The sequence below is a fragment of the Lagenorhynchus albirostris genome, chromosome 3 (genome assembly GCF_949774975.1).
Source record: "Lagenorhynchus albirostris chromosome 3, mLagAlb1.1, whole genome shotgun sequence".
NCBI lineage: Eukaryota > Metazoa > Chordata > Mammalia > Artiodactyla > Delphinidae > Lagenorhynchus > Lagenorhynchus albirostris.
The window spans coordinates 106,578,283-106,603,106 of record NC_083097.1 but is presented as its reverse complement, the minus strand read 5'-3'; the positions used below and the strand labels follow the sequence as shown (position 1 = coordinate 106,603,106).

At 37.0% G+C, this 24,824-nt stretch overlaps 1 protein-coding gene and 1 pseudogene across 4 annotated transcripts in view; both read right to left on the bottom strand.

Moving 5' to 3' along the window:
- Nucleotides 1–13,048: 13,048 nt before the first annotated feature.
- On the bottom strand, nt 13,049–16,640 carry LOC132518223 (HIV Tat-specific factor 1-like; annotated as a pseudogene).
- Nucleotides 16,641–16,727: 87 nt separating this feature from the next.
- SLC27A6 (solute carrier family 27 member 6) overlaps nt 16,728–24,824 on the bottom strand; it is a 64,272-nt gene continuing 56,175 nt past the window's right edge. For 3 of the 4 annotated variants that reach the window (XM_060143507.1, XM_060143506.1, XM_060143504.1), the window contains 4 exons: nt 23,877–24,075; nt 22,507–22,604; nt 21,224–21,354; nt 16,728–17,302 (listed from right to left, as the gene is read on the bottom strand). In XM_060143507.1, coding sequence (XP_059999490.1) covers nt 17,126–17,302; nt 21,224–21,354; nt 22,507–22,604; nt 23,877–24,075 — 605 coding nt within the window. In that variant the 3' untranslated portion in view covers nt 16,728–17,125. The remainder of the gene's footprint in view (nt 17,303–21,223; nt 21,355–22,506; nt 22,605–23,876; nt 24,076–24,824) is intronic. The other variant, XM_060143505.1, reaches the window with a different exon arrangement.

The following is a 24,824-nucleotide window of genomic DNA, read 5'->3' as shown; positions in this document are numbered from 1 at the left end:
CCACAATATAAAAGGATAGCAAATGCGTTACCTATTTCCATTCCCACATCTGGCAGCTGGGGGTCAGCACAAGTTTATCTTTGACCCACCCATTACTGATAACGCATTCCTTGTTCTCATTCATCGTGCACATTGAAGCCATAGTAATTGCTTGGCTACTCTTCCTATTCCAGATGTAATTCACAAACAACTAGAAAGAAGTAAAATAGCCGTCAATTGTGAATCATCCTAGAAGACCCCAAGAAGCACAGTCAATGAACAGTCCTCTGAGTATCTATCGGTAGAGAGGCTTCTTTGTAATTCTGTCAAGAATTAAAAGTTAGGGAATTTAAGTTCAAGCCAGAATTAATCTAATTTCCATTTGAAAAGGCAAGATTGCAGCACTTAATTTCAGGCAATTTTGGCTTCTCTTCCATCTATCATTTCTCTTGACATTGGGTCTTAAGTTTTTGAGAGTGTGCTAAGGATACTTGGGGAGGAGCGGGGCATTGGGGCTGCTTAAATAAAGTATGATATAGGCATCAAAAACTACTGTAAAAAGTGAGAAAGCTCTTTGTATACTAATTTGGAAAGATCTCCCATATACATTATTAAATGGAAAACTTGAGGTACAGAATAGTATTTTATATGCTTGAAATGGGCACAGAAATAAGAACATGTATTTATACTTATTATATCTTCATAAAGACACACTGAAAGTTTTCCCAAGAAATGAATAAAAATGGTTCTCTACTAAGGGCAGGAGACAAGTCAGGATGGAATCAAGACTTATCAATGTATCTTTTCATCTTGTTTTATGTATTGTTTTCTTTAAAACCAGATGGTCTATTTAAAAGAAAATACAAATAAAATATTTAAATTCTCTCTTGACGCCACATACACTTCAAGCTCTTTATTTCTCTGTCCCCATTTAATGCAAAATTTCATAAAATTATCTCCACTTTCTCACCTACCATTCACTCTTCAACCTATTTGAACCCGTCTTATTGCCCCCCCCACCAGTACTCTTGCTGAAGTCATTAATGATACGTATTTTGCCAAACCCATGTAACAGTTTTCTTTCTAGCCCTGTCTTTCTAGATCAATCTGTATCATTCTACACTATTGACTATTACCTTGTTTGGTCTGTGACACTGTAGCACTCACTCACCTCTTACTTCTCTGATCACTCTGGTGTTTCCACTTCCATCTGAGCTCTAACTGTTGGTTCTCCTTATACGTTGGTCCTAGGCTCTCTGGGCTTGGTCTTGGGTCATCTTTCATTCTGCTACTAGAAGGTGTCCTTGAGCTCCTTAACATTTACATTTATGTGGCAATTCCAAAATTTTATCTGTAACTCAGACCACCCACTGAGCTCTAGCCTGGTGGGGACATGCACTCCTGGATTGTTCCCAGTACCGTGTTACTACAGACAATGCCCAAGTCAATGACCTTGTAAATATTTCTTTCTGCATACAGCCAGGTGCATCTGTTTGAATAAATTCCCAGAAATGAGATCACCAGACCAAAGATACATGTTTTAAAATGTTAATAGATATTGCTAAACTGATTTCTATGGGGTTATATAACTTTACACTTGCATTGGCAATATATGAGGGCCTGCTTCCTTATTCCCTTGCCAACTGTTGTGAAACTTTTGAATTTTGCCAATGTGATAAGTGAAAAATAGAAGCAAAGTGTATTTCCAGTACATGTTTCCCTTATTATGAATAAGGTTGAACATTTTTTACACACTTATTTTCTCTGAACTGCTTATGTTCATAACCTTTGTTTTTGTTTTTTTTACTGTGTTACTTATCTTTTCTAAGAGATCTTTATTTAAGAGATTATCTCGTATCTGTGATACAAGTTGCAGATATTCCCCCAGTTTTTCATTTGTCATTTGATTTTGTGGTGTTTTTTTCCCAAGCAGAAATTTCTCGTTTTCTTTTCTTTTTTTTTCTTTCTCCGCCTCCTCTTTCTCCTCCTTCTCTTCTTCTCTCTCTTTCATGTTTCCTCCCCACTCTCTCCCACCCCTTTCAGTCTCTTCTCTTTCCTGTCCTTCCTTTTATATAGTCAAATATCTTTATCTTTCCATTTTGATTTGCAAATTTTGAGTTATAGTTGGAAAGGCCTTTGCCTCTCCAGTGTTATAAAGGAATTGGTCCATATTTTCTTTCAGTGTTTCACATTTAAATATTTTAAGTGCTTAGAGGTTATCCTCATATACAGTGTGTGGTATGAATTTATCTTTTCCAGATGGCAATCTTGTTGTTTCAAGAAGATTTATTTAAAATTTCATCTTTGTCCTATTGCTGTCATACTGTGTACTAAATTCTTGTCTTTGTTTCAAACTTTTGATCATTTTCCATTGGCCTACCTGTCTATTCATGAACCAGGGACACACTGCTTTAATTGCTGAGAGTTTATAATATCTTTTATTTATTTATTTTTAAAATTAATTTATTTATTTTTGGCTGCATTGGGTCTTTGTTGCTGCGCGAGGGCTTCTCATTGTGGTGGCTTCTCTCGTGGAGCACGGGCTCTAGGTATGTGGGCTTCAGTAGTTGTGGCTCATTGGCTTCAGTAGGTGTGGCTCACTGGCTTCAGTAGTTGTGGCTCACGGGCTCTAGAGCACAGGCTCAGTAATTGTGGCACATGGGCTTAGTTGCTCCATGGCATGTGGGATCTTCCTGGACAAGGGATTGAACCCATGTCCCCTGCATTGGTAGGCAGATTCTTAACCACTGCACCACCAGGGAAGCCCTTATAATATGTTTTAATATGAGATATGACTCATTAGCCCTCATGGCTCTTCTTTTTTCAAAATTATCTTAGATATTTTTCCACACATACTTTAAAATCACCTTGTCTAGTTCTAGAAAAGGGAAGTCTTTTTAAATATGGAAAATAACAGAATATACTTATATATGAGGAAAATAATCAAATAGAGAGGAGAGGTTAAAGTCAGAGGAGAAAGGGAGATAATCAGGAAGAATTCTTAAGTGGGGCAGAGAAGATGAGTTCCAGAACATATATAATAAGAATGGCTTTTGATAGTAAAAGGAACATTCATTTCATGGCTAGAAAAATGAAAGTAATTGGCATATAGACTTACATTTTTTGAATGCTATGAAAATGATGGTGTTCCCATATGGTGACTTATGTATTCTCAATTAAGTGTGAGGGGAGCTATCAGCTGAATGGAGTGGTGTGGATGAGGAATGGAAGATTGGGAAAGCATGAGGAAGTATTATATGGTGAAGAAAACATGAGAAACAAATTGGTTTAATGAAGATTGGGATTGACTGATGACACGAATTAGAGAGAGAAGAAGGCTGTGAGCCCTTTGATGAAGTTTTCAGAGGATGAGGTGGCTGTACCAAAACATGAGGATGTTATAGCAAGATTTCAGGGTCCTCACAGGACCAGGAATCATAATAGTCCAGAAGGGACCATGAGGTACACAGAGCATAACCTCTGGACCACAACATTTGGGGTATATGAGTATTTACAACCTCCACTTTAGTGGACCAAAGGGAAAATGGTACCCTCCAGGGAAAGCTACATTTCCAATAAGGCAAATAGTTGGATGGATGGGTTTGCTAAGACACTGAGGGTTTACAGGGGATTTGGTATGCACAGATCTGGGTTCTAAGAGGGCCTAGAGGAAACTCTGGGCAGCAGGGAGAGCTAGAGAATGAGAATAAAGAAATGGAACACAATACATAGCCAGAGCTCAGAATCTTAGGGGAGTTGTTAAAATGCAAGTTCCCAGGACCTATATCCAACAGAGTTTCTGATCCAGTAGAGTTGGGTAGCACCTGAGAATCTGCATATTAAAAGATGTAAAAATGATTGTTACTCACTCTGGCCTTGAGAACCATGTCTCTTGTTGGAGGCTGGGGACTGTGGCAATAAGAGCTTCCTGCAGTAGTCTGATGAAGAGGAGGAAGCATCACTCTTCACAAGGTCAGGTTGTGTTGACTGAGAAACGCAATCATACTTTCACTCTCTCACCTCACTGTTGAAATGTGACAGAGTACACAGCTGTATGGTAATCATACAGCTATGCCCCTGTCTCCAGAAGGATGTGAGTCAAATAGTTTACATAGACTAAATGTCAGATTAAATCAAGAGACCAAAATTCTGACTAAGGAAAAGACAATGAAAGCACTGCAAGAGGTTAGTAAACTCCACAGACAGTTTTAGTACTGCATTTTAACTTTGACTTTTAATTTGGTTAAGACATTGCTCAGAGCTTTCTGGTCTGAAAACCACAGTCTCGATAATAAATCCTTTCACTAGTAAAAATGCAGATGTAACAAACTATGAAAGATCATCAAGAATGTGGTTCAAACTTGATTTTTGTTACACATTAAAAATTTTACTTACAAATTTACTGATATGTAGACAGAATTAACAGCCAGTGTTCTTCCTCAAGAAGATAACACTCATGTATGAAGTTTATAAAAAATATCAGATGCTTTTCCTCTTCTCTTGAACTGTCTTAATTCATCTTAAATATGTCAAGAAGTGGTACAATCTACAGAGAAGTGAATTTTATTGAGAGAGAAAATGACAACCTAAAAATTATTTCTACTGAGAAAGGTTGAGTATCTTAAATTCCCCCCTGTAATAACACCTAATTCAATTCTCTGCTATCTGTCTTATGCTTTCCTTAAAGATGCCAAGACACTTAACTTTAAAATTGTCTTAAAAGCATACATAAGCAGTGTATGGCAGTTTTCACTTCAAATGACACAGAGGGTAAAGAGTAAAAACCCACCCATTCCCCATCCAATTCTATACTTAATTAATTAAACTATTTGAAACTGTCCTTGTAAATATTTTACTTCTCAATGTATTTTTAACGAATGATAAATACCCTTTAAATAAATAACCTCCATTCTTACTGATATAACATGGAAATTATTCCATGTCAGCACATGCTGACTTTTCAGTCACTCTTTGTAATCATTGCAGAGCAACACAAAATATGGATTCTACCAATATTTATTTTACTTTTCTATATTTTAGGTTGTCTTCAATTCTTCAATTAATAATGTTGCCCTGAACTGAATATAATCTGACATAAATACTGGCTCACTATCAATATTTTTTTATTCCTAGAAGTAGAATTGTTGGGTCAAAGTTACATGCATTTTATATTCTGATAGGTACTATCCTCCAGAAAGTTGAACCCACTTATAGGTCCACCAACAATGCCTATAAGACTTCTATTTTTAGTATGTTGCCAGAGCTAGACAGATCCAATCTTCTTAATTGTTCAAATCTCATTGGTAAAAAGTATCTCATCCTTATTTTAAGTTACAGTTTCCTAATTTGTAATGAATCTTAAGATTTCTTTCCCCAGTGCTTCATAGACATCTATAATTTTTCCATTGAATTTCACATTCTCTATGCTATAATTATTATTTGCATTACATCTGCACAGAGTATAAGCCTCCAAAACAGTATTACAAATTACGCTTTAAACAAAGAAATATTTTTTAAACAAAGAAATAACATAATCTTTTATATTTACCCACATATTAACCATTTTCAATATTCTTCATTCCTTCCTGAGGACAGGAGTTTCTACTTGCTCTTATTTTTCCTTGGTCTATAGAAGCTACCATCGTATTTCTTCTAATACATGATTCCTGGCTATAAATTTTTTTATCTGACACTTCTTTTATTTCATTTTCATCCTTAAAGAATACATTTCCAGCATATAGAATTCTGGCTTCAGTTATTTATCATTTTAAAAATATTATTCCATTTTCTTCTGTCTTTCATAGTTTCAATGAGAAGTCAGTCATAATTCAAACTGGTGGTTTATTCCATTTTTTTTTTTAATTTTTATTTCTTTAGTTTTGGCTGTGTTGAGTCTTCGCTGTTGCGCGTGGGCTTTCTCTAGGTGCAGAGAGAGGGGGCTACTCTTCGTTGTGGTGCACAAGCTTCTCATTGTGGTGACTGCTCATTGCAGTGACTTCTCTTGTTGTGGAGTACGGGCTCTAGGTGCGTGGGCTTTAGTAGTTGTGGCACATGGGCTCAGTAGTTGTGGCTCACAGGCTCTAGAGTGCAGGCTCAGTAGATGTGGTGCACGGGTTTCGTTGCTCCATGGCATGTGGGATCTTCCCAGACCAGGGATCAAACCCATGTCCCCTGCATTGGCAGGAGAATTCTTAACCACTGTGCCACCAGGGAAGTCCTTTATTATTATTTTTAATGTAACATGCTGTTTTATTCTCTAACTACTGTCAAGAATTTCTCTTTATCTGTAGTTTCCAGCAGTGTGATCATAATGTGCCTAGGTATGGTTTTCTTTGTATTTTTCCAGTTTGAGGTTTGCTGAGCTTCTGGTATACTGAAAAAATTTTATGTCTATTGCCAAGATTGCTTTCAAAAATAACCCTCAAACCCTCAAACCTGTGCTGTACAGTAGGTCCCTGTTGGTTATCTATTTTAAACATAGCAGTGTGTAAAAGTCAACCCAAAATGCCCAATCTCCCCTCCCATAACCATAAATTTGTTGTCTAAATTTGTGAGTCTGTTTCTGTTCTGTAAATAAGTTCAATTTGTATCTTTTCTTTTTAGATTCCGCATATAAATGGTATCATATGATATTTGTCTTTCTCTGTCTGATATACTTAACTTAGTATGATAATCTCCAGGTTCATCCATGTTGCTGCAAATGGCACTATTTCATTCTTCTTAATGGCTAATATTCCGTTGTATATAAGTACCACATCTTCTTTATTGATTCATCTGTTGATGGACATTTAGGTTGCTTCCATGTCTTGGCTATTGTAAAAAACGCTGCAATGAACATTGGGGTGCGTGTATATTTTTGAACAATGGTTTTCTCTGGATATATACCCAGGAGTGGGATTGCTGGATCATATGGTAGCTCTATTTTAGTTTCTTAAGGAACCCCCATACTGTTCTCCATAGTGGCTGTATCACTTTACATTCCCACCAACAGTGTAGGAGGGGTCCCTTTCTCCACACCCTCTCCAGCATTTATTGTTTGCAGCCTTTTTTTTTTTTTTTTGCGGTATGCAGGCCTCTCACTGCCGTGGCCTCTCGTGTCGCAGAGCACAGGCTCCGGACGCGCAGGCTCAGAGGCCATGGCTCACGGGCCCAGCCACTCCGCAGCATGTGGGATCCTCCCGAACTGGGGCACGAACCCATGTACCCAGCATCGGCAGGCGGACTCCCAACCACTGCGCCACCAGGGAAGCCCTGTTTGCATACTTTTTGATGATGGTCATTCTGACTGGTGTGAGGTGATATCTCATTGTCTTATTTATTTTTTTAAACATCTTTATTGGAGTATCTCATTGTCATTTTGGTTTGCATTTCTCTAACAATTAGGGATGTTGAGCATCTTTTCATGTGCCTCTTGGCCATCTGTATGTCATCTTTGGAGAAAAGTCTATTTAGATCTTCTGCAAAGTTTTTTTTGTGATATTGAGCCACATGAGTTATTTGTAAATTTTGGAGATTATTTCCTTGTCGGTCAGATTGTTTGCAAATATTTCCTCCCATTCTGTGGGTTGTATTTTCGTTTTGTTTATGGTTTCCTTTGCTGTGCAAAAGATTTTGAGTTTAATTAGGTCCCATTTGTATATTTTTGTTTTTATTTCCATTACTCTAGGAGATGGATCAAAAAAGATCTTGCTGTGATTTATGTCAGAGTGTTATTCCTATGTTTTCCTCTAAGAGTTTTAGAGTGTTCAGTCTTACATTTAGGTCTTTAATCTATTTTGTGTTTATTTTTTGTGTATGGTGTTAAAGAATGTTCTAATTTTTTAATATGTAGCTGTCCAGTTTTTCCAGCAGCATTTATTGAAGAGACTGTCTTTTCTCCATTTTATAGTCTTGCCTCCTTTGTTGTAGATTAATTGACCATAGGTGCGTGGGTTTATTTCTGGGCTTTCTATCCTGTTCCATTGATCTGTATATCTGTTTTTGTGCCAGTACCATACTATTTTGATGATGGTAGCTTTGTAGTATAGTCTGAAGTCAGGGAGCCTGATTCCTCCAGCTGTTTTTCTTTCTCAAGATTGCTTTGGCTATTTGGGGTCTTTTGTGTTGCCATACAGGTTTTAAGATTTTATGTTGTTGTTGTTGTTCTAGTTCTGTGAAAAATGCCATTGGTAATTTGATAGGGATTGCATTGCATCTGTAGATTGCTTTGGGTAGTATAGTCACTTTCATAATATTGATTCTTCCAATCCAAGAACATGGTATTTCTTTCCATCTGTTTGTGTCATCTTCTATTTCTTTCATCAGCATCTTACAGTTTTCAGAGTACAGGTCTTTTGCCTCCTTAGGTAGGTTTATTCCTAGGTATTTTATTTTTTTGATGTGATAATAAATGGGATTGTTTCTTTAATTTCTCTTTCTGATCTTTTGTTGTTAGTGTATAGAAATGCAACAGATTTCTGTGTATTTATTTTGTATCCTGCAACTTTACTGTATTCATTCATGAGCTCTATTACTTTTCTGGTAGCATCTTTAGGATTTTCTATGTATAGTATCAGGTCATCTGCAAACAATGACAGTTTTACTTCTTCTTTTCTGATTTGGATTCCTTTTATTTCTTTTCCTTCTCTGATTGCCGTGGCTAGGACTTCCAAAACTATGTTGAATAAGAGTGGCGAGAGTGGACATCCTTGTCTTGTTCCTGATCTTAGTGGAAATGCTTTCAGTTTTTCACCACTGAGTATGATGTTTGCTGTGGGCTTGTCGTATGTGGCCTTTATTATGTTGAGGTAGGTTCCCTCTATGCCCACTTTCAGGAGAGTTTTTACCATAAATGGGTGTTGAATTTTTTCAAAAGCTTTTTCTGCATTTATTGAGATGATCATATGGTTTTTATTCTTCAGTTTGTTAATATGGTGTATCACATTGATTGATTTGTGTATATTAAAGAATCCTTGCATTCCTGGGATACATCCCACTTGATCATGGTGTATGATCCTTTTAATATGTTGTTGGATTCTGTTTGCTAGTATTTTGTTCAGAGTTTCTGTATCTATGTTCATCAGTGATATTGGTCTATAATTTTCATTTTTTGTGATATCTTTTTCTGGTTTTGGTATCAGGGTGATGGTGGCCTCATAGAACGAGTTTGAGAGTGCTCCTCTGCAATTTTTTGGAATAGTTTCAGAAGTCTATGTGTTGACTCTTCTCTGATTGTTTGATAGAATTTGCCTGTGAAGCCATCTGGTCCTGGACTTTTTTTTGTTGCAAGTTTTTAAATCACAGTTTCAATTTCAGTACTTGTGATTGGCCTGTTCACATTTTCTATTTCTACATGGTTCAATCTTGGAAGATTGTACCTTTCTAAGAATTTGTCCATTTCTTCTAGGTTGTCCATTTTATTGGCATATAGTTTCTTGTAGTAGTCTCTTATAATCCTCTTGATGAGTCTGGCTAAAGGATTATCAATTTTGTTTATCTTTTCAAAGAACAAGCTTTTAGTTTCATTTTTCTTTTCTATTATTTTCTTCATCTCTATTTCATTTATTTCTGCTCTGATCTTTATGATTTCTTTCCTTCTACTAGCTATGGCTTTTGTTTGTTCTTCTTTCTCTATTTGCTTTAGGTGTAAGGTTAGGTTGTTTATTTGAGATTTTTCTTGTTTCCTGAGGTAAGACTATATTGCTATAAACTTCCCTCTTAGAACTGATTTGATGCATCTCATAGGTTTTTGATCATTGTGCCTTCATTTTCATCTGTCTCTAGGTATTTTCTGATTTCCTCTTTGATTTTTTCAGTGATCCATTGGTTGTTTAGTAGCATATTGTTTAGCCTCCACGTGTTTGTGTTTTTTACAGTTTTTTTTTTCTTGTAGTTGATTTCTAATCTCATAGTGTTATGGTAGTAAAAGATGCTTGATATGATTTCAATTTTCTTAAATTTACTGAGGCTTGCTTTGTGGACCAGCATTTGATCAATCCTGGATAATGTTCCATATGCACTTGAGCAGAACATGTATTCTGCTTTTGGATGGAATGCTCTTTAAATATCAATTAATTCCATTTGGTCTAAAGTGTCATTTAAGGCCTGTGTTTCCTTATTGATTTTCTGCCTGGATGAGATGTCCACTGATTTAACTGGGGTGTTAATACTCCCCCACTATTATTGTGTTACTGTCACTTTGTCCTTTTATGGCTGTTAGTATCTGCCTTATGTATTGAGGCACTCTTATGTTGGGTGCCTATATATTAACAATTGTTATATCTTCTTCTTGGATTGATCCCTTGATCATTATGTAATTTCCTTCTTTGTCTCTTGTAACAGTCTTTATTTTCAAGTCTATTTTGTCTGATATGAGTATTGCTATTCCAGCTTTCTTTTGGTTTCCATTTGCATGGAAGACCTTTCTCCATCCCCTCACTTTCAGTTTGTATGTGTCCCTAGATCTAAAGTGGGTCTCTTGTAGACAGTGTACAAAATAAGACAGGTCTTATATTTTGTATCCATTCAGCCAGTCTATGTCTCTTGGTTGGAGCATTTAATCCATGTATATTTAAGGTAATTATCGATATGTATGTTCTTATTGCCATTTTGTTAATTGTTTTGGATGTGTTTTTATAGGTCTTTTTTCTTCCCTTCCTCTTTTGTTCTCTTCTCTTGTGATCTGATGACTAACTTTAGTGTTGTGTTTGGATTCCCTTTTATTTTGTGTGTGTGCATCCATTACAGATTTTCGGTTTGCAGTTACCATGACGTTTTGATGTGGCCATCTATATATAAACAAGATTGTTTTCAGTTGCTGGTCTTTTAATTTCAAGTGCATTTCCAATATCCTGTGTTGTGCTTTCCTCATCTCACAATTGTTTGTTTTGATATATTTGTGTGTGAATGATTTCCTACCTTTATTGTGTAGTTGGCTTTACCAGTGAGCTTTTCTATTCATAATTTTCTTGTTTCTAGTTGTGGCCTTTTCTTTTTCACATAGAGAATTTCCTTTAGTATTTGTTGCAAAACTGGTCTGGTGGTGCTGAATTCTGTTAGCTTTTGCTTGTCTGTCAAGCTTTTGATTTCTCTGTCAAATCTGAATGAGAGCCTTGCTGGGTAGAGTATTCTTGGCTGTAGATTCTACCCCTTCATCACTTTATATTGTGCTGTTCCCTTCTGGCGTGCAGAGTTTCTGCTGAGAAATTAGCCAATAACCTTATGGGAGTTCCTTGTATGTTATTTTTGCTTTTCTCTTGTTGCTTTCAATATTTTTTCTTTGTCTTTATTTTTTGTCAGTTCGATTACTATGTGTTTCAGTGTGTTCCTCCTTGGGTTTATTCTGCCTGGGACTCTCTCTGGACTTGGGTGACTGTTTCCTTTCCCATGTTAGGGAAGTTTTCAGTTATTATCTCTTCAAATATTTTCTCACGTCCTTCCTCCCACTCTTCTCCTTCTGGGACCCCTATCATGCAATTGTTGGTGTGTTTATCCCAGATATCTCTTAGACTGTCTCCATTTCTTTTCATTCTTTTTGCTTTATTCTGTTCCATGGAGTGAATTCCCCCATTCTGTCTTCCAGCTCACTTATCCGTTCTTCTGCCTCAGTTACTCTGCTTTTGATTCCTTCTAGTGCAGTTTTCATTTCAGTTATTGTATTGTTCATCTGTTTGTTCTTTAGTTGTTTTAGGTCTTTGTTAAACATTTCTTGTATTTTCTCTATCTGTGCCTCTATCTTTTTCTGAGATCTTGGGTCATCTTCAGTATCATTACTTTGTATTCTTTTTCCAGTAGATTGCCTATCTCCACTTCACTTAGTTGTTCTTCTGGAGTTTTATCTTGTTCCTTCATCTGGGATATATTCCTCTGCTGTCTCTTTTTGTCTGGCTTTCTGTGATTGTGGTTTCCGTTATGCAGGCTGCAAGGTTGTAGTTTGTCTTCCCCTGGTGGATGAGGCTGTCTAAGAGGCTTGTGCAGGCTTCCATTTGGGAGGGACTGGTTCCTGCCCACTGGTAGGTGGAGTTGGGTCTTATCCCTCTGGTGGGCAGGGCCAAGTCATGGAGTGTGTTTATCAGGCAGCTGTGTGCTCAGGAACACTTTAAGCAGCCTGTCTGCTGATGGGTGGGGCTGTGTTCTTGCCCTTTTGGTTGTTTGGCCTGAGGTGTCCCAACACTGGAGCCTACAGGCTATTGTGTTGGGCTAGGTCTTGTTGAGAAAATGGTGGCCTCCGAGAGGGCTCACACCAGTAAATATTCCCCAGAATTACTGCTGCCAGTGTCCTTGTCCCTGCAGCTAACCACAGCCACCCCCCCACCTCCACAGGAGACCCTCCAGTACTACCAGGTAGGTCTGGCCCTGTCTCTTATGAGTTCACTGCTTTTATCCCTAGGTTTTGGTACATATGAGACCCTGTGTGGACGCTCCAAGAGTGGAGTTTCTGTTTCCCACAGTACTGTGGAATTCCTGTGATCTAACCCTGCTGGACTTCAAAGCCAGATTCTCTGGGGGTTCCTCCTCCAATTGCCAGACCCCCAGGCTGGGGAGCGTGACATGTGGCTCAGACCTTTTACTCCTGTGGGAGAACTTCTGTGGTATAATTATTTTCCAGTTTGTGATCATCCACCTGGCATGTATGGAATTTGATTTTATCATGATTGCACCCCTCTTACAGTCTCATTGTGGTTTCTTCCTTGTCTTTGGATGTATGGTACCTTTTTTTGGTAGGCTCCAGTGTTTTTTGTTGATGGTTTTCAGCATTTAATTTTGATTTTGGTGTTTCTGCAAGAAGAGGTGAGCTTGTGTCCTTCTACTCCACAACCTTGTCTCCCAATCTAGTCTCCAGAGATTTTAAAGAGCTATGAATTAGTAAAAAAAGTTCATTCAGATTTATAGCATTTTAATCTAAATTAAAAATATAAAGGCAAAACAGTTTTTTAATGGGAAAGGTAAAGAACAGCCAGATCATCAATATAAAAATTAAATGCCAATTTCTTCATTTACTTAATACTTTTAAATAAAGACAATTAATCCATTCTCATTTATATAGTGGTAACATGGATATCCTTAGATTTATTTAACTTTTTCTATTTCTATTCATTTAAAAAATTTCTTTCTCTTAAAATTACAGATTTTTGCAAAACTGATATTATTTCTCTTTCATTTTTTTTTCATTTGAAAGTGTGACCTTTTATTTCTATGCTACTTATGGTTAATCTTTACATTTAAAAAATGTTTTAACTTTATAACACATGTTTTCCTAACAATGACAAAAAGGAACTATCTGCAACTTCTCTTCCCACCAAAATAAACTTTTTAGCATGTGGAGGCAACATGGCAAAGTCAACTTTCCTTCTGGTTGTACAGAGAATTAGGTTTATGGGCAAAGGAGTTTGCTGCTGGGTCCTACTCTACTTCTTCCTTTTTTTTTTTTCATATTAACAACTTATTTTTTATTTTTGAATATCACAAACTTCAATCAGAATACTTTAAAAAATATTATTCTGCATGCGCTTAACAAATTTGACAAAGGGCAAGGATCCAGTTGACTTGTATTATGCTATGAAGTTTGAATTGAACAGCCAATTCACATATATTTAAAATTGTTAAGTACAGGTAGCCATGAACACTTCACTGCATTAATCTGATGGCATCCTACCTCTAGGCACACGTTCATGTAACACTACTAGTAATTACCCTGGAGCAGAGGCAAAATGGAGATGGAGGAATTGCCCTACAAAGCAAGTTTAAGGAATTAAACAGCGTTGTCATCATCGTCATCACTACTGAGGACAAAGCTGCTGCCTGTGGACAGAGGCCCTTCCTCCTTAACATTCCCTAAACCACCTGCAGTCCCTCTCTCATCAGAATCTTCAAACAACTTGTCACTGGAATTGTCATCAAACAACTTCTCGTTGGAATCTTCATCTTTGAACATCTTTTCATCTACGTCTTCATCTTCCTTTACATCTACATCTTCCTCATCTTCTTTTCCATCTGAATCTTCAAACACCTTTTCATCTGCATCATCTTCTTCGTTCTTTTCATTTGCATCTACCAGCCCCTTTTCTTATGTATCTTCTTTGTCCTCTTTTTCATCCGACTCATCGTCAAATACTTTTTCATATGTTTCTTCCTTCTCATCTGACTCTTCGTCAAATTCCTTCTCAGAGCCTTCTTCATCAAACACTTTCCTGGAGCTGTCATCTTTGAATTCTGATTTTTCAGAGTCATTTTCTTCTAACTCTTCTTCAGAAACGTTTTCATTAAATTCCTTTTCAGAGCCCTCTTCCTCAAAACCTTTCTCAAGGCCGTTCTCTTTTAACTCTTTTTCAGAGTCATCTTCAAATTGCTTTTCTGAGCACTCTTCAGACCCTTGTTCTGAGCTGCTGTCTTCAGCTGCCTTTTGGGGGCTGGCCTCCTCCTCAGACTCCTGCTCAAGGCCATTCTCATCAGGATCCGTTTTGGGTCTCTTCTTTTTGGACTCTCATTCAGGGCCATTCTCTTTCGACTCTTTTTTAGGACTACGCTCTTCATGCTACATCTCGGGGCTGCCTTCTCTGGACTCTCCGTTGGAGAAGTCTTCTTCACGCTCTCTTTTGGGACAGCCTTCCTCAAAGTCTCTTTCGAGGCAGCTCTCTTCAGATTCTTTTTGGGGACAGCCTTCTTCAGCCTCTTTTTCAGGGCCACTTCTTTTAGCATCTTTTTCAGAAGCAGCTTCTTCATCTTCTCCCCTATCTTCTGTTTTTTCAAACTTCTTTTCATCTATAAGTTCTTCAAATGACATTTCAGTTGCGGCTTCTTGAACATTCATTTGAGATGTGCCAGGGTGCTCTGAAAAATGCCTAACTCTAGAAGGCCCCACCCTTCTGGAGCACAGAAGGAATTTGAAAGCTGAAGGCCTCTGTTGGCCTCAGGAGTGTTGAGGAAAGCCTCCCATCCTCTCAGCCTTTCCTCCCTTTCTCTTGTGGTCTCCTCCACCTGATAATCTGTAGTCCCATCACACACTTGGGCAGTGATTTGATGGCCACCAAACCACATTCCATTGAGGGTTTGAATATAATAACCAGCTTCCTCTGGGTCCCTATAGGACACAGAGGCCACACCATGAGGGTGCCTATCAAAGAGAAGGAGCTTCCTAATTTGTCCAAACTTTGAACACTCTACTTGAAGGTCTTCTCTGATCTCGTTTGGCACCAGTGGATCATCCTCAAAATCCATACGATGAAACGTATTTTTGATGATGACAACTTGCTCGTGGTGTATTCAGGCTGGGCCAGCTCTTCTCTCAGGTCTCCAATCCAACTGCTTTTGTTGCAGACAACTTTTTCTTGTAGTCTTTGCACTTCTTCTTCTTCTTTGAGGTGTCGTATTCCCCTTTCAGTTGAAACTTTGCCACCTCCATATGTAATTTGTAGTCTCTAATTTCATCTTCATCCAACCGTTTTAATGCGAGATCCACAGATTCTCTCTTCAAATAACAGCAAAGTCCATCTCCTTTAAGATTTCCTTGATTATCTTTGTAAAGCTTGACCTTAAATTCTTGTTTGAAGATCTCTCATAATAATGCACAACTTGGATATGAGCTGTATAAATTCATCCACTGTAATGTCTGGAGGCATATCAGACACATATACATTTGTATTTCTGTCTTCAACATGAAACCATCCTGATTCAACCTTTCTCTTTTCTCCCCTCTTTTTGGGATAACTGGGTTTGGGAGTTTTTCTTTGCAGAGGTTCTTCTGTAGTCCTAGCACTGACATCTTGGACACTCGCAGTAGAACTAGATGCACCATCATTAGAAAATCCATAATTGGCCTGATATGTAGCAATAAAATCTTCAGTGATCTTGCGGAAACAAGTCTTCTTGTCCAGGTCCCATTCATACGGGGTGTCATTCGGCTGCTGCCTGAAAGAATTGGTTTCTCCACTGGGATCTTTCTGGGTATCACAGTCCTTGGTGTCTCCGTACAATTCTTGCATTCACAACTGCTCATCAAACTCGTCATTCGCATCCAAGTTGTTGCCGCTCATGTTGACGACTTAGCCCAGGGGCAGGGTCCAGGCGAGCGAAGAGGCCAAGCTGACACTGGTTCACCCTGCCAGGTCTTGCCGCCGCCGCTCGATCCAGAACATGGCAGGAGCGCACACACAAGCTGCCGCCACCTATCGGGTCTGAGACAACTGCGGCTCCCACAGCAACGTCCAGAAACCACTTGAAAATGGAGGCCCACTTAGGCTGATGCAGTCACCATTGTCCCCTACTCTGCTTCTTAGTCCAACTCCACCACCCCCTCCCATGGAAGTTAGCTCACTTTGGTAAGAGAGTCTCTTATATGTTTTTGGCTTGAGGCAAACACTGGAGGCTGGTGCTTCTACATGGAGATAAGTACCATTGTGCTTATTACACTATCTTTATGATACACTTCCCAGTTAACTACTCAAAAACCTGTTCACACTCAAAGCCTTTATGCCTCTGATCTTAGTGTTAACTCATGGGTCCTAGTCTAGTCTATTCTTTCCCTGTATTATTAGTGGTTCCTACAGCTCTGTTGGATTTTAGCATCAATTTGATCCCATTTATATATCTTCCCCAAATTCCTAAATGCTTTGGGCTTACCAGTTTTTGTGCTTTCATATTTTTACATTTCTTCTAGCATCTTAATGTGATTTTAGGATAAGGGAGACAGGAGTGCATACATTTAGTTAGTTACCTTCCTTTGAATGAATATTTACAATTAAAAACATCAAAACAAAACTTCAAAACTCATATTAATAAAGATGGTTTTATTGAGTTATAGGACAGGGCACATAAAAATCAAATATTTGATTAAAATTTAACCCTTTACTCAAAACTAGAAATTTTAAATATTAATAAGTTTTTAGCAGATGTCTAAATTGTTAACCACTTATTAATTATTTAAAAACTTTAAGGCAGATATTTACTTATGCACTGAATCCCAAATAGGTAAAAAGAATAATCACCCAAAGTTTGTTATCAATTAAAACAAATTAAAGTTAGTACTTAATTAAAGAAAACTTGTTGCATGTTAAGGAAATATAGCACATGCTTAATGTCAGTTCCCTCTCCCCATTTCATATTAAAGAATCACATACTCTCCCTTTCACTTCTCCTAAGCAGCATAGGAAAATCCCATATATAAAAAAGCTTAAAGTTTAATCTCCCCTAATACTATCTGATCATAAATTTCTTTGGTCAATGGAATGTATGATTTTTTCAACTTATCCATGAAGTAAAGTGGATCAGAAATTTTCAATGGACTAAATCCTTCCTCCACCAACCGAAACTTCTGTAGTTTGAATGTTCCTGTTGTTTCCATCTTTTCCTATAAAACAGTGACCAGGATTAGTGGAGTCACTCAATATTATGTATAATATACAAATAAAATATTCAACAATATAGACTGTAATATTTAATGAAAGCATTTTTATATCCAGTGACCATCTCTATTTTCACTACTAATAATTTAATATTAGAAATTTTAAAATGCTCTTTAGAACATTTAAATCTTTACCTTGATTTTCCTGTGAGCTTCATTCAACATATAAGAATTATGAACATAGTTAATAACTGATTACAAATATGTCTAAAACATATAGGTTTATCTCTTCAATCCAATGTCAAGGCAATATTATGTACTAAGAATGCTACTAGACGGCAAGAAGATAAAAGCTATAAAAGACAGCAATCTATTCCATAAGGCAGAATACTGCAAGAACCAGAGGGGGTAAGGAATGATCTAAAACTTGGGTTCCCAAACTATGCACTGAGGTGCCTCATAGTACCTCAGTGAATTGCCAGAGTCCCCATAGGATATTTAAATTTTTCAAGGTAAACCCAGTGACATCTGTTGTCACACTACCAACTACTTGGTCAAGGTAGTTCAGTTTCAATATTAGTTTATGATACATTGTTTTCAATGATGTCATATCTTTGAGAAACAGGGTTTTTGGTGGTTGCTATGATAAAAAGCAAGTATAACCAAAAGTCAAGGTGGACTATGGAATTAGTCTGGCCCTGTTCAGCACAATCTCATTCCAACATTTGAGGAGCTGTGCAATGCCCAACTTACATCTCCTTAATACATGTGGTTATTTAAATATGAAATAAAAGCATTTTTCTTCCCATTTATATGCATTATTTTTTCAAACAGCAACTAATTTATTAGACCTAAATAGTTATTTTGCTTTGCCCTAAGTACTGAATAAATGAATGTTTAGGTATTTGTTTTGGCCCAAGAGTGCCATGAATTAATTACTAAGACACTAAAGACGTTATGAATCGAGAAAGTTTAAGAATTTTTGCTTTAAGAAATTTAAAGGAGACAAGGATATTATCTCTGTGGTAGTTTCAGGCATAGGGAAGCAAACTTGTTTTAAGTCAGATGACATGCAGGGTCCATACAAGGTTCTATGAATAGTTTGGCCATTTATATGCATCCTTCTGAACGAATGCAACTAAGTCAACCTCTCTTTGAACCTTCTTCCCTGCTCTCATCCTCTACCCAACACTGTCATCACAGAATGAGATGTAACTGTGTAAAAACACATATTCTTTTCTCTTTTTAAAAAAATTAGTTCACATTATACAATTTGACAGTCTGCCTTCTTTAAAAAAAAAAAATTAACCTGGTATGTTTCTCCAGGTTAGGTAATTTTCATCAAAATGGCACTTTTTAATGGTTTCATAGGATCTCATCTAATTATATATGTTAATTAACCTTACTCTTATTCTTGAACTTATATAGAGAATATTAAAAAATTTTACTACATAAATAATAACATTTTATATATAACATTTGTACATCTTTAATTATGTCCTAAGGGTAAATTTCTGGAAATGAAATTACTAAATCAAAATATATGCAAATTCTAAGAGCACGATCACATATTTACCAACTTATTTTCAAGAGAGATGATAACAATTTGTGTTCCCAGAAGCAAAATGAAAGGACCAGTTTAATTTCATCTCAGCCATACTGAGTAATATCACATTTAAAAATTTTTTGTAAATTTACTGCCAAAAAGAATCCTTTTTAAATTTGTGCTAAACAGATCTTCAATAAGATAGTTGTCTTATTCATTTTGTCAGAAGTAACTTATATGTTTGCATTGCTTATATCAGATCATTTATTATAATTCATTAAATAATTTTAGTGCCGGGGCTTCCCTGGTGGCGCAGTGGTTGAGAATCTGCCTGCTAATGCAGGGGACACGGGTTCGAGCCCTGGTCTGGGAGGATCCCACATGCTGTGGAGCAGCTAGGCCCATGAGCCACAACTGCTGAGCCTGCGCATCTGGAGCCTGTGGTCTACAACAAGAGAGGCCGCGATAGTGAGAGGCCCGCACACTGCGATGAAGAGTGGCCCCCACTTGCCACAACTAGAGAAAGCCCTCGCACAGAAATGAAGACCCAACACAGCAAAAATAAATTAATTAATTAATAAACTCCTACCCCCAACATCTTCTAAAAAATAAAAATAATAATAATAATACTTTTAGTGCCAACTAAGTGTCATTCATAGTGCTAACTATAGTAAATACTGTAATAAACGTAACACTCATGGGCCAAGTTCTTTTAGGTGTTTAATGATCCTAAAATATTTTCTAAATTTGTACAAGACTGATTTAATCTTACAGAGGAGTCCTGTGACAAAATATTTCTTCTGCTTAACGACAGTGAATTTTAAGTTGCCCTTGGAGGAAAATGTTTAAAATATTATTTGATCCATCGACTTTCTACTCTACTAAGAATTAAAATCCATTCTTTCTGGGGCAAGATGGGAGGGGCAGGAGGGAGCTGGGTGTGGTTATAAAAGGGTAACGTGAGGGAGCCTTGTGGTGGTGGAATTGTCCATATCTTGACTATGGTCATTGATACATGAAGCTACACAGGTAATAAAAATGTATAGAGCTTAATACACACATACACACAAATGAGTACAAGTAAAACAGGAAATTTTAATAAGATGAGTGGATTGTATCAATGTCAATATCCTGTTTGTAATCATTTACACAGGATCTCTCTGTATTATTTCTTACAAATGCATGTGAATCTACAATTATTTCAAAAATTTCAATTAAAACCATGTTACTTCTTTTTCATATTTAGCTACCTTTATTATTTCAGAGGACTGCTATGAAAATAATGAGACAATATATGTAAAAGCTCTTAAAATATTATGTAAATGGAATATGTATTTATGACAGTTTAGATGATGTGTCTCATTGGCCAAGCAGTGACTTGGCCACAAGGATTACCCAGCAAATGCTTTAAAAAAGTATATTAAGTCAGCTATTGCTCTATCAGGGATGTAACAGTGATATGACAAACATATCCAGAAAAGTTCTATGTGATTGGATGTTAAGAGATGATGAGGACTGGCTTTGGGAAATTATATTTGAGCACAATATTAAATGAATAAATGGCTGGATAAATGAGCAGGCAGAGTTACCCAGGAGCTGAGAAATTTTGTTTCCTTTTTATTGGACTTTACTCCAGCAGTCTAACAAGAGAAAGCCCACCTCTCAAAACCAGTGAGTTCAGAATTCCTGCAAAATATAAGGTCCCCGAAGGAGACTGGACAGAATGAAGCTAAAAAATTAAAGGCAGGGGCTTCCCTGGTGGTGCAGTGGTTGAGAGTCCGCCTGCTGATGCAGGGGACACGGGGTTCGTGCTCCGGTCTGGGAAGATCCCACATGCCATGGAGCGGCTGGGCCCGTGAGCCATGGCTGCTGAGCCTGCATGTCCGGAGCCTGTGCTCCGCAACGGGAAAGGCCACAACAGTGAGAGGCCTGCGTACCACAAAAACAAACAAACAAAAAATTAAAGGCAAAATTGCTTAAAGCCAATTGCCCTGAGGGTCTAAACACATCCTGCAGACACTTTGATGTCAGCTTGGTGGAACCTAATTTTAGGTACACAGCACCAAATGTCTTCACAAAGCATGAAGGCATGTGTAAGATTTGGGTTTGGCTTGCCACCATCACTGGGACCCTCATCTATCTGATTGAAGAGGAGGAGAGCAACAAGTAGGACAATGACAAAGACTTCCTAGCATTTTATTGTCCTCCCTTCTATAATTAGGCTTCAAATATGGCATATTTTAGCATCCCAATGTTTTTCATTGTTCTTGAAATTTTCTAATAAAAATAAAATGCACCTATTATCTAAGCGGTAAATATTATTTTATAACTAAACCATCTCCAGATTCCTGGTCTTAAATTTTATGGGTAGGTAAAATTACCTGAATTCTTAAAAATTGTGGGCAGGCATAAGCCGGTAAAAATGTTACAACTTGTTCATAAACTTTTTCCAAGTCTAAAGACATATTTGGTTTTAAAGTTATAGAAGCCATTCCTGCTTTTCCTTCATAATCTGAAAAAAAAAGTTTGTAATAGCATCAGTTTTACAAGTGGTAGGTGAACTTTTTAAAAAATCCAGTTAATTACACACTAATTGTTACAAATATAGACATTACATCTATTGCAGCAATAACAATGCAACAGTAGCATAAATGAGTGGGTCTTTCCGGGCATATGATTTACTCCCTAGAAATGAATTAGGAGAAAGGAAGTACAGAGTCTATGTTTAATTGTTTAAACTACAGAAACAAAATAGATGGAATAGAAAACACCATAAGTGACCCATAATATGCATCCTGCCACTATTATAAAATATTAAGAGGAAACATTTTTTTAAAGGCAAATATATTTTAGAGAAATGTCCATGTTAAGCATCAATGCAAAAAATAAAGGGTATTATTCAAGTTAAGAAACTAGAGGCAGGTATTTCCACAACTAATTCCACAGATTGCTTACTGTTTATCATGCCACCTTTTTTCCAGGGCTTTGGAATCTCTTGTAGCATTTTGCCAGCACCCAGTGCCTGTCTATTAGAGTTAATATCCTCTTTCTTTGCCCCCCTATCCAAACATTCCCACACTCAGTGTCCCCTGCACCTACAAACATTAATTGGAAAATACTGTCATTTGTTTAAAAAAAAAAAAGGCAGTAAAGGGGAATAGCTGTCCTGTGATTTCAAGTTGGTCACTTTTCTTTGCCATTTTCACCAACGGGAGACAATCCTCATAGGCATATTTATAACGATAAATGAGGCCAACCACATTTTAAAATAATTTCTGAAAAAGATTCAACTTAACTACAAGTCAGTGTTATTAAACATTTAAATTAGAACATGTTCCTATTTAGTGGTATGTATAAACTCTAGTCTTCAAGAGAAAAATAATAGACCATTGAAAAGCTGTAAATATTCTAGCAGTGAGTCACTGATCAGAGTTTTCAAGATCTGCTTAGAAATACACACATACATTAAAATGCAGTGGGTACCTTTCCCCTGGTGTGACCATGAAGTTTGCTAGCTTGGTCTAGGACATTACTTGCCAACCCCAAACTAAGATATTTATTTTAATATGTGAAAAATGAAATGCTGAGTTAATAAAATTGTTGCAAAGTGAAAGGAAAGTGGCACATTCTGAGAACCATTTCCAAACCTGAAACATATTCATACCTGGTACAGCCACACCATAGACATTTGTGTCCTGTATGAAATCCAACATTCCAACAATATCGGCAACCTCTGTGGTTGCAATATTTTCCCCTTTCCATCTAAACAAAAAAACAAGTTCCAGTTAGTTACCTATACTTGAAGAATGAGGTGCCCAGCTTTAAGTTTTAGTGTCTTGCATTTGGCTCTGTGCAAGCACCTAATAATAAAAAATAATGGCAGTTTTCAAAATGAAAAACATTTCTAAGGAAGAACTTTTTTGAGAAGTCAACAAAGTCGGTATCTATTTTTTATTTAAAATTACATCAGTATCTGTTTTTTATTTAAAATTACATTATCTGTGTCTCATTGGTACCAACTGCTACTGTAAAAGGTTTTTTTTTAATATGTCATAAAAAATAAGATAACAATAAATCCCTCTTTGTTTTGTAATATAATAACAGTGAAGTACAAAGAAAGCATTCTCTATCTCTAATGATAGAAAAAACTGAAAGGAAAGCTATAGTTGTCTTTTGGTGTACTGACCCCCTTTAATTTCTAGGAATTAACCCCTTTGGCTCTTTTAATGCATATGAATGTTTTAATTAAAATGAATTGACGGGCTTCCCTGGTGGCGCAGTGGTTGAGAGTCTGCCTGCCTATGCAGGGGACACGGGTTCATGCCCCGGTCCGGGAAGATACCACATGCTGCGGAGCGGCTGGGCCCGTGAGCCATGGCCGCTGAGCCTGCGCGTCCAGAGCCTGTGCTCCGCAACGGGAGAGGCCACAACAGTGAAAGGCCCGCGTACCATAAAAAAAAAAAAAAAGATTTTACATAAGGTGACCTCCTAACATGACACAAAGAAGGTGAGGAAATATAATTCATTTATTCATTCAACGTTTTTGGACTGTCTACTGTCTGTCCTCTACTGTTCTATGGTCATTGATTAGTAAAGCAAAATAAATTCATAAGCCTAAAATAACCCTAAGGAATTAAAAAAGCAAATATAAGAAAGGGAAATTTTGCTGTTTCACTATTTTTGCCATTAGGTCAAGAATTAGACCATATTTGACTAAATTGGTTTTCTGTTTTTACCCTACCATTTAGACTTCACATCAGCCTGCCTGTATCATATGCTAAAAAAAAAGGAGCTCACTGATTTGGACCCAAAAGATTCGTTAAGATAATTACAAAAATGACATCAAAATGTAACTTATATTTCAATCTAGAAACAGATGGGCAGTGAATTTTTAAACTGGGAGACATTATTGAGATAAAAGCTCTCCGTTCCCTGAAGGTAGGCAGCAGGTGGTGTATAATGTTTCCACAGAGCCTCACTCAGAGCAGGGTTCACAATCATGGAGCAAGCTTTGCAACCAACGCTATTTCATACCTGAAAGTGTCTCCAATACGGTCCCAAAAATAAAGGAAATTCTCCTGGTCTTGGACCATTAAATCTCCAGTGTTAAAGTAAACATCTCCCTTCTTAAAAACATCACAAAGCAATTTCTTTTCTGTTTGCTTCCTATTTCCAGCATAGCCAAAGAAGGGATTCTTTGCATTCACTGGAGAAATGAGAAGTCCAGGTTCCCCTGGGAGAGAGGTATTTTCAGTGATTTGATTAAAACTATTATTACACACACCATGCATGTACCTAAGTTACATATGACCAACACATCCAGTGTAGCTTATATTACTTATTTTTATTATATTTGACATCAATTACTCTGGGTGCCTAAATCTAACACCATTTCACAGACTGCCAAAGCACAAATCACTTTGGAAAAACTAACAAAAAGGAAATTGAATATAAAGAAAGGAATATTAAATTTATTTTACATCCTGGGTGGATACAGCAATGGCTACTTTTTTTGATTATGTAGATTCTAACACTGATAATAATGACAATTATATAAATAACAACTACAATAATAATTTTAAATAAGATTATGATGGTAGCAATATTTATTTATTGGGCACTTACTATGGAGCAAGCCCCAAGAGAAATGCAACTGTCATCTTATTAATTTTTCAAAGAAATCCTTTGAAATTGATCATCATAATCCCTATTTCACAGGGAAGGCACTAGGGTCCAGAAGAAGGAAGTATGTTAGCAAAGTCCAACAGATAAAAAGGAATGGACCTAGAACTCAAATTCAAGTTCCTATGATTTTTCTGTACAATATTATCTCTGATTTAATACATATGTTATTAGAAGCTTAAGAATATGTTTTATTCCTCTGGAATGTTACTCTGGAAATCCTCAATGGACAGGAGATAAGCCACGAAATTTATTAGTTTTAATTACATTTAGACACATTATTTAAAATAATTTTTAATC